Source organism: Salvelinus namaycush, chromosome 11 (assembly GCF_016432855.1).
Source record: "Salvelinus namaycush isolate Seneca chromosome 11, SaNama_1.0, whole genome shotgun sequence".
Classification (NCBI taxonomy): domain Eukaryota; kingdom Metazoa; phylum Chordata; class Actinopteri; order Salmoniformes; family Salmonidae; genus Salvelinus; species Salvelinus namaycush.
Window position 1 is genome coordinate 17,168,361 of NC_052317.1, and position 13,005 is coordinate 17,181,365.

At 38.6% G+C, this 13,005-nt stretch overlaps 1 protein-coding gene across 1 annotated transcript in view; it reads left to right on the forward strand.

The window, feature by feature from the left end:
- LOC120055869 (E3 ubiquitin-protein ligase COP1-like) overlaps window positions 1-12,348 on the forward strand; it is a 34,357-nt gene extending 22,009 nt beyond the window's left edge. The window contains exons 16-20 of the mRNA XM_039003897.1: window positions 8,021-8,138; window positions 9,587-9,711; window positions 10,011-10,171; window positions 11,003-11,047; window positions 11,377-12,348. Coding sequence (XP_038859825.1) covers window positions 8,021-8,138; window positions 9,587-9,711; window positions 10,011-10,171; window positions 11,003-11,047; window positions 11,377-11,394 — 467 coding nt within the window. The 3' untranslated portion in view covers window positions 11,395-12,348. The remainder of the gene's footprint in view (window positions 1-8,020; window positions 8,139-9,586; window positions 9,712-10,010; window positions 10,172-11,002; window positions 11,048-11,376) is intronic.
- Window positions 12,349-13,005: the final 657 nt, after the last annotated feature.

The following is a 13,005-nucleotide window of genomic DNA, read 5'->3' on the forward strand; positions in this document are numbered from 1 at the left end:
CCAGGTGGACTGGGGACAGCAAGGAGTCATCATGCCAGGTAGTCCTGACGCATGGTCCTATGGCTCAGGTCCTCCGAGAGAGAGAAAGAAAGAGAGAAGGAGAGAATTAGAGAGAGCATACTTAAATTCACACAGGACACCGGATAAGACAGGAGAAGTACTCCAGATATAACAAACTGACCCTAGCCCCCCCGACACATAAACTACTGCAGCATAAATACTGGAGGCTGAGACAGGAGGGGTCAGGAGACACTGTGGCCCCATCCGATGATACCCCCGGACAGGGCCAAACAGGAAGGATATAACCCCACCCACTTTGCCAAAGCACAGCCCCCACACCTCTAGAGGGATATCTTCAACCACCAACTTACAATCCTGAGACAAGGCCGAGTATAGCCCACAAAGATCTCCGCCACGGCACTAACCAAGGGGGGGTGCCAACCCAGAATGCATTCAGTTGTACAACTGACTAGGTATCCCCCTTTCCTCTGTGGAGATGGGAGAACCTGCCAGAAGGACAACCATCTCTGCAACACTCCACCAATCAGGCCTTTATGATAGACTGGCCAGATGGAAGCCACTCCTCAGTAAAAGGCACATGACAGCCCGCTTGGAGATTGCCACCAGCCACCTAAAGGACTTCCAAACCATGAGAAACAAGATTATCTGGTCTGAAAAAAAACAAGATTGAAGTGTCACGTCTGGAGGAAACCTGGCACCATCCCTACGGTGAATCATGGTGGTGGCAGCATCATGCTGTTTGAATGTTTTTCAGCGGCAGGGACTGGGAGACTAGTCAGGATCAAGGAAAAAATTAACGGAGCGAAGTACAGAGCGATCTTTGAAGAAAACCTGCTCCGGAGTGCTCAGGACCTCAGACCGGGGCGAAGGTTCACCTTCCAACAAGACAACGACCCAAAGCACACCACCTAGACAACGCAGGGGTGGCTTCGAGACAAGCCTCTGAATGTCCTTGAGTGGCCCAGCCAGAGACCGGACTTGAACCCGATCCAACATCCCTGGAGAGAACTGAAAATAGCTGTGCAGCGATGCTCCCCACCCAACCTGACAGAGCTTGAGAGGCTCTGCAGAGAAGAATGGGAGAAACTCCCCAAATACAGGTGTGCCAAGCTTGTAGCTACATACCCAAGAAGACTGGCAGCGATTACAGCATCGAAAGGTGCTTCCACGAACTACTGAGTTAAGGGTCTGAATACTTATGTAAATGTGATATTTCAGTTTTTTATTTTTTTGCGAACATTCCTAAAACCTTATTTTTCACTTTGTCATTGTGGGGTATTGTGTGTAGATTCATGAGGAAAATAAATAAAGTTGTAACCTAGCAAAATGTGAAAGTCAAGGGGTCTGAATACTTCCCCGAATGGGTGATTCTCACAATCTTGGTTTCTTTGATTTCAAACATGAAATCTTTAAAAAATACTTGCATCAACAAATTTCCTTTTTAGACATTAATAACAAGGTCTGAAGTGTTTGTGAGCATTAATTTATAAACATTTACTGACAATTTAACACCTTTTGAACATATTTTCCCGAAACAAGTCCTTAAAAATCTCTTTAAGGCAATGGTCTGAAAACATCAAGACCATTAGGAAAGCTAATACATTAAAAAAATGATTAAGTCATGCACAGTTACTTGAAACTCTCTGAAATAATATATATTTTTTAATTAACATTTTTATTTGATTTTGACTGATTTCTCTCATTACCGCAACACCTTCTGCAATCTACAACCTAATATTTTTGATATTTCATTGAAACCTGACATATTTTCAAAATGTGGCAAGCCTGAAGAACATAACGTAGATATTCTGCACATGCAGTTAAAAGCAAACTACTATTTTTCCATTAATTAAATTAACACCTGTTGCGGTAATGATACATAGGTTTCGAAAATGGGGTTGATGATTTCGATAATGATAATAAGTATACTAAGACTGAGGTATGGTTAAAAACATTATACAATTTGATGTAGAAAATAAATTAGATAATATTGGCACAATCATGGATTCAAGTTCAATCAATTTCATTTTGCAGTGCTTCAAAGTACAGAACAAACAATACAGTGCCTTGCAAAAGTATTCACCCCCTTGGTATTTTTGCTACTTTGGTGCATTACAATCTGTAATTTAAATCGATTTTTATTTGGATTTCTTGTAATGGACATTGACAAAATAGTCCAAATTGGTGAAGTGAAATGAAAGAAATTACTTGTTTCGAAAAATTTAAAACGGAAAAGTGGTGCGTGCATATGTATTAACCCCTTTTGCTATGAAGCCCCTAAATAAGATCTGGTGCAACCAATTACCTTCAGAAGTCTTAGATTGCACACAGGTGGACTTTATTTAACTAAGTGTCACGTGATCTGTCACATGATCTCAGTATACAGTTGAAGTCGGAAGTTTACATACACTTATGTTGGAGTGATTAAAACTTGTTTTTCAACCACTCCACAAATTTCTTGTTAACTAACTATAGTTTGGGCAAGTCGGTTAGGACATCTACTTTGTGCATGACACAAGTAATTTTTCCAACAATTGTTTACAGACAGATTATTTCACTTATAATTCACTGTATCACAATTCCAGTGGGTCAGAAGTTTACATACACTAAGTTGACGGCGCCTTTAAACAGCTTGGAAAATTCCAGAAAATTGTGTCATGGCTTTAGAAGCTTCTGACAGGCTAATTGACATAATTTGAGTCAATTGGAGGTGTACATGTGGATGTATTTCAAGGTCTACCTTAAAACTGTGCCTCTTTCCTTGACATCATGGGAAAATCAAAAGAAATCAGCCAAGACCTCAGAAAAAGATTGTAGACCTCCACACGTCTGATTCATCCTTGGGAGAAATTTCCAAACGCCTGAAGGTACCACGTTCATCTGTACAAACAATAGTATGCAAGTATAACACCATGGGACCGCGCAGCCATCATACCGCTGAGGAAGGAGACACGTTCTGTCTCCTAGAGATGAACGTGCTTTTGTGCGAAAAGTGCAAATCAATCCTAAAACAACAGCAAAGGACCTTGTGTAGATGCTGGAGGAAACAGGTACAAAAGTGTTTGTGTGTAATATATATATATATATATATATATATATATATATATATATATATGTGTGTATACTTTTTCTACATTTTCCTACTTTACAGACTAAAATGGATTTAAGAAAATGTTTCCTCCGCAACACACACACACACACACACATACTCACACACAATACCCAATAATGACAAAGCAAAAACAGGTTGAGAAATGTTTTGCAAATTTATAAAATAATAATTTAAAAACGTATGTACTTAAGTATTCAGACCCTTTGCTATGAGACTCAAAATTGGTGCATCCTATATACACAGTAAAACAAGTCCTATATTGATATAACCTGAAAGGCTGCTCAGCAAGGAAGAAGCCACTGCTCCAAAACCGCCATAAAAAAGCCAGACTACGGTTTGCAACCCACATGGTGACAAAGATCAGACTTTTTGGAGAAATGTCCTCTGGTCTGATGAAACAAAAATAGAACTGTTTGGCCATAATGACCATCGTTATGTTTGGAGGAAAAAGGGGGAGGCTTGCAAGCCAAAGAACACCGTCCCAACCGTGAAGCACGGGGGTGGCAGCATCACTTTGTGTGGGTGCTTTGCTGCAGGAGGGACTGGTGCACTTCACAAAATGGATGGCATCATGAGGTAGGACATTTATGTGGATATATTGAAGCAACATCTCAAGACATCAGTCAGGAAGTTTAATCCTGGTCACAAAGGGGTCTTCCAAATGGACAATGACCCCAAGCATACTTCCAAAGTTGTGGCAAAATGGCTTAAGGACAACAAAGTCAATGTATTGGAGTGGCCATCGCAAAGCCTTGACCTCAATCCCATAGAAAATTTGAGGGCAGAACTGAAAAACCTGTGCGAGCAAGGAGGCCTACAAACCTGCCTCAGTTACACCAGCTCTGTCAGGAGGAATGGGCAAAAATTCACCCAACTTATTGTTTAAGCTTGTGGAATGCTACCCAAAACCTTTGACCCAAGTTAAACAATTTAGAGGCAATGCTACCAAATACTAATTGAGTGTATGTACACTTCTGACCCACTGGGAATGTGATGAAAGAAATTTAAAGCTGAAATAAATCATTCTCTACTATTATTCTGACATTTAACATTCTTAAAATAAGGTGGTGATCTTAACTGGCCTAAGACGAGGTGTTTTTTACTAGGATTAAATGTCAGGAATTGTGAAAAACTGAGTTTAAATGTATTTGGCTAAGGTGTATGTAAACTTCTGACTTCAACTGTATATACACCTGTTCTGAAAGGCCCCAGAGTCTACCATACCACTAAGCAAGGGGCACCACCAGCAAGCGGCACTATGAAGACCAAGGAACTCTCCAAACAGGTCAGGGACAAAGTTGTGAAGTACAGATCAGGGTTGGATTATTTAAAAAAATATCAGGAACTTTGAATATCCAATGGAGCACCATTTTAAATCCGTTATTAAAAAATGGATAGAATATGGCACCCCAACAAACCTGCCAAGAGAGGGCCGCCCACCAAAACTCACGGACTAGGCGAGGAGGGCATTAATCAGAGAGGCAACAAAGAGACCAAAGATAACCCTGAAGGAGCTGCAAAGCTCCACAGCGGAGATTGGAGTATCTGTCCATAGGACCACTTTAAACTGTACACTCCACAGAGCTGGGCTTTACTGGAAGAGTGTCCAGAAAAAAGCCATTGATTAAATTTTAAAAAAAATAAGCAAACACGTTTGGTGTTCGCCAAAAGGCATGTGGGAGACTCCCCAAACATATAGATGAAGGTACTCTGGTTAGATGAGACTAAAATTTAGCATTTTGGCCATCAAGGAAAACGCTATGTCTGGCGCAAACCCAACACCTCTCATCACCCCGAGAACGCCATCTCCACAGTGAAGCATGGAGGTGGCAGAATCATGCTGTGGGTATGTTTTTCATCGACAGGGACTGGGAAACTGGTCAGAATTTGAAGGAATGATGGATGGCGCTAAATACAGGGAAATTCTTGAGGAAACCTGTTTCAGTCTTCAAGAGATTTGAGACTGGGTCGGAGGTTCACCTTCCAGCACGACAGTGACCCTAAGCATACTGCTAAAGCAACACACGAGTGATTTAAGGGGAAATGTTTAAATGTCTTGGAATGGCCTAGTCAAGCCCAGACCTCAATCCAGTTGAGAATCTGTGGTATAACTTAAAGATTGCTGTACACCATCGGAACCCATCCAACTTGAAGGAGCTGTAGCAGTTTTGCCTTGAAAAGTGGGCAAAAATCCCAGTGGCTAGATGTTCCAAGCTTATAGAGACATACCCCAAGAGACTTGCAGCTGTAATTGCTGCAAAAGGTGGCTCTACAAAGTATTGACTTTGGGGGGGTGAATAGTTATGCACACTCAAGTTTTCAATTTTTTTGTCTTATTTCTTGTTTGTGTCACAATAAAAAATATTTTGCATCTTCAAAGTGGTAGGCATGTTGTGTTAATCAAATTATACGAACTCCCCAAAAATATATTATAATTCCAGGTTGTAAGGCAACAAAATAGGAAAAATGCCAAGGGGGTGAATACTTTCGCAAGCCACTGTAGTCTAAAATCAGAGAACACACAAAAACAACACATACATAAACATTAGAATAGCATGTCATCATCACTACACACACTGGCCTGTAAAGTGTCTCTTGGGGATGATATTTCTGTGACCCCAAGCTGATGCAGCGTCTTTATCTTCAAGCCAAAGTTTTAATGCGAGCACATGTTTCTCTGTCTGTGAATCTTCGCTGGCCAATCCAAAATGGCTTAAGTTTAAATAAATAAGGCTTGGAAAGGTTGTGCCTTGACAGACAGAAATCTTCTATGAAGATATTCCATAAGAGAGCCGTAACGGACACTATCTGGCCCTTTTTTCAAATTTTGATGAAGGAAGTGGCTAACAAGTTTGCCCATTAGTCTTCTCTGGCTGTTATTGGGTGATGTTCTCTGACCTCTCTTAGTAGTTTTCTTCTGGACCTCTCTGCCTTCTATGTTGACAATTACCTGCTTCCTCTTGGCCATCATCTCAATTATTTTCAGTCTTTTCTTTACGTTGACCATCTCTTTGGTCCTCTCCAGCAGCTTCTTTTCTGTGTAACACAGCTTTGACCTCAATTTTGATAGTGTTTTTCTTCTGTTCCTCTTTTGGGGTTATTCCTTTGGGGTAGATGTCTTCATTGGTCCTGGTGTCTGTAGAGATGTCTCTCTTCTTTATTGAGTTGAGATGATGGCAGGGACTTTTACCTGCTGAGGTTGTCTTGGGGAGGCTGTGTCTTCTTGAAGATTTTGAATAATTTCATTTGCTTCTTGGACATGTTAAAGTGTATCATCTTCCTCGCTTGATGGTGTTATGTCCAGTACAGCTTTTAGCTGTTTCTTTTAGCTGTTTTCTTCTTTTCATGTTGCTTCTTTGTCAGATCTTGAGTTTTCTTGACTTTACAATTTCCATTTCGTTTTTGATATCTGGAACTGGAATTGTAGCATGACATGAAATTAGCATTTCTCAAACATGGGAAAAATCTTACTGTTATGGACACGTCATCCTATAGTAGAGACTGAATGGCTTACAGACTGTGTGTGTGCATCCTACTGTAGGGAATGAATGCTTACAGACTGTGTGTGTCTGTGTGTACACATCCTATAGTAGGGACTGACTAGCTTAGACTGTATGGACATCCTATAGTACAAACTAAATGGCTTACTGTGTGTGGTGGATGTGTGACTTCCTATAGACACTGAATGAGGGCATAGGCTTCCTATAGACATATTTATTTATAAAAGCTAATTACTCTTGCCGTAACTTCTCCACCCCCTAACCTCTCTCTCTCTCCTTCCTTTGGTACTCTTCCAGCAGTTCTGGGTTGGTGTAAACGTTTTCTCTGAATTTTGCTTAAGCTTTCTTTTTGTCCCTTGCTGACTGTCTGCAATTAAACAGGACATAAAGCAAAATATCAACCATTAGTAAATAATATTTAAATGAATAGTTTATTATATATATTTAAAAAATATAGTCTGTATGATTAAATTCTCATTAACGAAACAGAAGTTCTCTTTACCGCAACTGGCCTTAAATTGCAGCAGTAAGTGAGAATGGTGTTGCGGAGGATGAGGAACCTTAGCATGTTTTGCTAACAATAGAGAAGACATGATGACTAAGCAAATGTTTACTCAATGTACATAATTAGACATTAATGAAGTATATTTTCATAAATTTTAAATGTAATGTTTTTCTAAATGTGGAAACCTATCTGTATCTGTAATCATTTAAGTCATTTAGCAGACGCTCTTATCCAGAGCGACTTGATAATTAAGTATGTTGTGTACGCAGTCTGACGAATCTTTTTAACTTTTAACTGGAGAAATATAAAGAGATCTGCTAACCTGGTAGCCATCTTGATGGTATTGGCAGATGTGTTGCTTCATTCAAAATCAAACTTTGTTTAAAATTCTCTGTGTGTGTGTAAACAGTCCTTCAAAAATGTTGCGGAGGATGAGAACATCAGTCATAGACACTTCATTTTTCCACAATTTTGTCATTTATTATTATACATGAATATTCAGTTCATATTTTTTCTGTCATTTGAAAATGTCTAGAACATCCATTTATTTTTTTCAGAATATTTTCATTTTACTCTGTTTTTAAATTACAACATAACATACATTTAGACAGCTGGACGGTTGCAGTAATGAGAATTTCAGCAGAAAATGCAATAAAATACAAAAATAATTAATTACTATGTTGAAATCACTCTTTGTGCAAGGTAGAGAACACTATCTTATGATATTTTGTTATATTACTAAATGACATGTTTAATATTTAAAATCATTACTGCCATGGTATTTTAATGGTTTCATGAGAATGACCTGAATGCGCTGCTGCTACTTCTTCCAAACCCCCTCCCCCAAATTACAACTGTGTCCTTTTCTGCGTTTTCTCCCAGACCACTGTGTCCACTACTACGACCTCCGCAACACTAAACAGCCCATCATGGTGTTCAAAGGCCACAGGAAAGCTGTGTCCTACGCTAAGTTTGTCAACGGAGAGGAAATTGTATCTGCGTAAGTCACCTCAATCAAATTAAGTTCTGGGTTGTCACGGTTTGACATTTTGAATGACTGTATGGTAGATGTTCCCCAAATTAACACAGTATTTGCCTTTTTAGGTCACTGATCTTAATTCTTTAGATTCTAAGACGTTGGGTGGTGCTAAACTGATGACATATGGAATTGTTTAAAGATGGTCATACTATGGACCATAGAAACACATTGAATAACACATTCATGAATGGCAAAAAGGACAAGGATTTGAATAGTGTGTCCTAAATCTAGGGTGTGTATGTGTAAATGAGTAGGTGTGTCTAAACTTTTGACTGGTACTAAATATACACATATATATATATATACATATATATGTATGTATGTATGTGTGTGTGTGAATATATATGTATACACACACACACACACACACACACACACACACACACACACACACATATATATATATATATATATATATATATATATATAGTACCAGTCAAAAGTTTAGACACACCTACTCATTACAGGGTTGTTCTTTTCACTTTTCTACATTGTAGAATAATAGTAAAGACATCAAAACTGTGAAATAACACATATGGAATCATGTAGTAAACAAAAAAGTCTTAAACAAATCAAAATATATTTCCATAATATAGACCTGTTTTTTTACCAAATATGGCTATCTTCTGTATACCACCCCTACCATGTCACAACATAACTGATTGGCCACTAGAGGAAAGAAATTCCACAAATTAACAAGGCACACCTGTTACTTGAAATGCATTCCACCTCATGAAGCTGGTTGAGAGAATGCCAAGAGTGTGCAAAGCTGTCATCAAGGCAAAGGGTGGCTATTTTTGAAGAATCTAAAATATATTTTGATTTGTTTAACACTTTTTTTTGGTTACTACATGATTCCATGTGTGTTTTTCACAGTTTTGATGTCTTCACTATTATTCTACAATGTAGAAAATGGCAAAATAAATAAAAATCCTTGAATGAGTAGGTGTCCAAACTTTTGACTGGTGTTGTATATATAGTTAAATTTAAAATATTAACTCAAATCTTTTTTACACATTTAACCTATTTTTTTGTAGGCACAAAACTACCTTCACACTTCCATTCATTTTTTAAAACTGTTACAGGTTCCTTTCACGGTAATCCCATAACATTTGTTGGAGGGTTGTAGAGCAAAATATAGAACACCATAGTGTTCGTGAGAGACTCATCTTCTTTCCATAGTTTGTTGGCCAAACCGTTCGGACGCTACAGACAAATCTGCAAGAAAAACGAATTTAGGGATGTCTCATGGTCTAACATACATGCTCTAGCTCTGTGACCTTTCGCCGCAGAAGTGGAAGGGCGACATCAGCGGATGCAGTACGTTGATACGCATCCGATGCAAGAAAAACATATCTCTAGCTGAAGTGCATGTTCTGCTGACATATTTCCTCTTCTGTACCACACAGCTCAACAGACAGCCAGCTAAAGCTGTGGAATGTAAACAAGCCCCACTGCTTGCGCTCATTCAAGGGCCACATCAATGAGAAGAACTTTGTTGGCCTTGCCTCCAATGGAGACTATGTTGCGTGTGGTAAGTGGGACCGGCCCATGTTGACAGCTGCATGCTGTGTGGTGCTGCAGAAGTCCAGCGCCACACATTTGAAAATGCTTTTACTCAGATTGACACAATCAGATTGACATTCATATGTGTCTGAAGAATTCATGCTGTTTGGAGACTAAATTACCAATTGTGGATGTGTTTGCAGTTGTTTAAGAATGCCTTTTGGGTGCTTTCAAATGTACTTTTATATGATGAGTACTAAAAGAACTGATGAAATGCCAGATTTTGGAGTTCAATCACTGACAATGATTTGATTATTTTCTCTACAGGAAGTGAGAACAACTCTCTGTATCTATACTACAAAGGCCTGTCCAAGACACTGCTGACATTTAAGTTTGACACTGTGAAGAGTGTGCTGGATAAAGACAAGAAGGAAGATGACACCAATGAGTTTGTCAGCGCTGTATGCTGGAGAGCTATGCCTGACGGGGTAAGAGTGTGTTTGTCAGACCAGTGGTGATTCGTATGTCTGATATCCAGTGTAAATGTCTGCGTTACGGTTAAGCCTTTTGAATCGGCTGCAAACAAAATATTTACTGACAACAAATGCCTGTCTTGTGACCTTAATAATGCTCCCAGTATAGGGTGTATAAGAAACTAGCGTATTCCTCTAGGCAGAATGACACCACTGTCCAGTGGAGCATGTTATTACTCTCTCACACAAGGACAAGTAACTGCCACAAGAATGGCTCATTACACAAACAGTTTGGTCTAAGATAATGGTCACTATCTCAAACACATCAAGCCACCTACAATTCCCATGGTTGGTAAATACAAGAACACAGGGTTGAACTACCTGGCAACACAGTCATACACCATGGTGTGTCACTACTTAAATTAACTCCCCTTGTCCCCCCCCCCCCCACTTGATGAAGTCTATGGGCCAAAATGCATCGGTTTCGACAATAAATAAGCATTTTTTAAGGCCACTGCATATTTTCTGAATTTCCTCTCCTGTTCAGTTTGCTCCTCCATTCATGCACCTTGGTTGTAGAGCGAGGTATCAACATTGTTCCTTTCTCTTTTCACTGAATTTCCCTTAGCAGCATAGCTCAGTTTTCTACTGGTTTTGCACCATATGAAGTTGATAACCTGATGATATTGTTTGAATATTATAGATACATTTATAGACACTCTTTGAGGCCACATTGTTGTTATTTAGTAAAGCATAATTAGGGAAATATAATAATGTTGGTGTCAATCAACAACAGGTACTAATTTAACGGTTTCATTGTTTGTGTTTTTCTGACCTCTCTTATAGGACTCAAATGTGTTGATTGCTGCAAACAGTCAAGGAACAATCAAGGTTTGCTTTTTGATTGTATTAAACTGTCTATTTATGTACTTACACAGTCTTTCTCTTGTTGGGAACTCACAATGACCATCTTATTGCAGGCTATGTCAATTGGGGTCTATGTAGGGTTTTTCAGCCTGGATAAAATGTAGACTACAAAGGCTGCCCAATTCTGATATTTTCTTTCCACTAATTGGTCTTTTGACCAATCAGTTATTTTTCAGAGCTGATCTGATTGTTGAAAAGATCAATTAGAGAAAAAAATATCAGAATTGGGATGCCTGTGTAAATGCAGCCATGGTGTTTCCTTCCTGCTCACATGTATTTTTCTCTCATCATAGGTACTTGAACTTGTTTGAAGGTCCATCAGATCTTCTCATCAAAGCCTCTGGAAACTACTGCTCCATTTCATGGCCAGTCTGAGTCTGGGGATTGGAGCATAGTGGTTTGGTTGAATGGAAATTTCGTCATTCAGGATCTGAGGAACTGACCAGGTTGGAAAAATGAACTAAACCGAAGTCCTTTGATTTTAATGAGCAAGAATACTTTGGAAAAGACTGAGCGGATCGTACACTAGTATTGTGGATGTATATAATTCAGTGACATTGAGGGCCTTTCTGCACAAAAGTGGAAGATGACTCTTTTGAAATCCTCATTTTGAATGAAGTTATTGACCAATAGAACATTTTAACATGATTTGAGGTTGAATTGAAATGTGTTATTTTTAATAAGAACTTGTACAAATGTATTTCAGTAGAGGTACATCCAGCAAGAAGCTACATTTTAAAGGCCAAAGCCCAAGTCAAAACAAAAATAAAATGCAAAATGACTCATCTTTGTATGAATGCTATTTGAGCCCATTGTGTCATCTTCAATAGTCTTTGTTTTACCCCTATGTTTGGCCTATGTGTTTGATGATTCAAGGAATGGCAACACCTTTAAACTGGACTTGTTTTTGTTCTGCAATGAAGTTTTCAATGGTGTGGCTTTGCATCAAGAATGTTGTTAGGTGTTGACAATGTTTGAAAACTCAACAGAAGAATCACTGACTTCGAGACATTTCACTCATGCTACAGTATATTTCTCTTATGTCAAATTAAACTAAACACCTATTCGATAATACAAATCCTGTCTCAAATACTTTCATTTTGTATTAAGTCATGATGCATGTTGCAACCAATACACATCAACACATGAAATCAATTGGATTTGCTAGACAGCCAAGACTTACAGTACTTACCTATTTTCTGATAAACAACCAAGATATGGTATGATTTTTTATTTGTATATATTAATAAATTATTTGCAGAGAATTTTGTCTTTGCATTGAGTTATTCTTGGTTTAAAAAAAGAGCAAACACTGAAATTGAGTAGTGTAATGCCAAATTATAGAAAGGTTCTGACTTCGAAGTAACATCTGTGATCTTGATTACTTTGATACTGTATCTTCCCAATTTGTACAGGACAGCTTCCTTGAAAAATCAATTTACCATTAATTATTTACAGGACTGTTATCCTTGTCACCCCTTGAGTTCCTAAGTATTATTTTCTATAATTAGGCATACCGGTATCTGAAATATATTCAGAAAATCCTCTCCTTTTTCAGTTTCGGCTTACTTTGACTATTACACAATTATTGTAATTTGTACGTGTTTAATTGTACCCCTCAATTCCCATAACTTGTAACTGAAATAAATAAATTAACTGAATGAAAAGCTTCTTTCTTTTGCTGGTATACATGTCAGCAATTGTCAGAAGTTAGAAGCTGATGAGAATTTTCTTTTTTTACTTCAGCACACCTCTAGCTTAATTTTCTCCCCATGCAGCACCATGGTAACAGACATCCTCTTCTCTTACTGCAACCCTTTGGAGTGGATCCTGTGCCTGAGGACGCTACTCAGAAGCCCTTCATGTAGCAGCTCCTCTGTGGGTTAGCTTGCAGTGTCCCACCCGTAGTCAGCCTGAGAGCA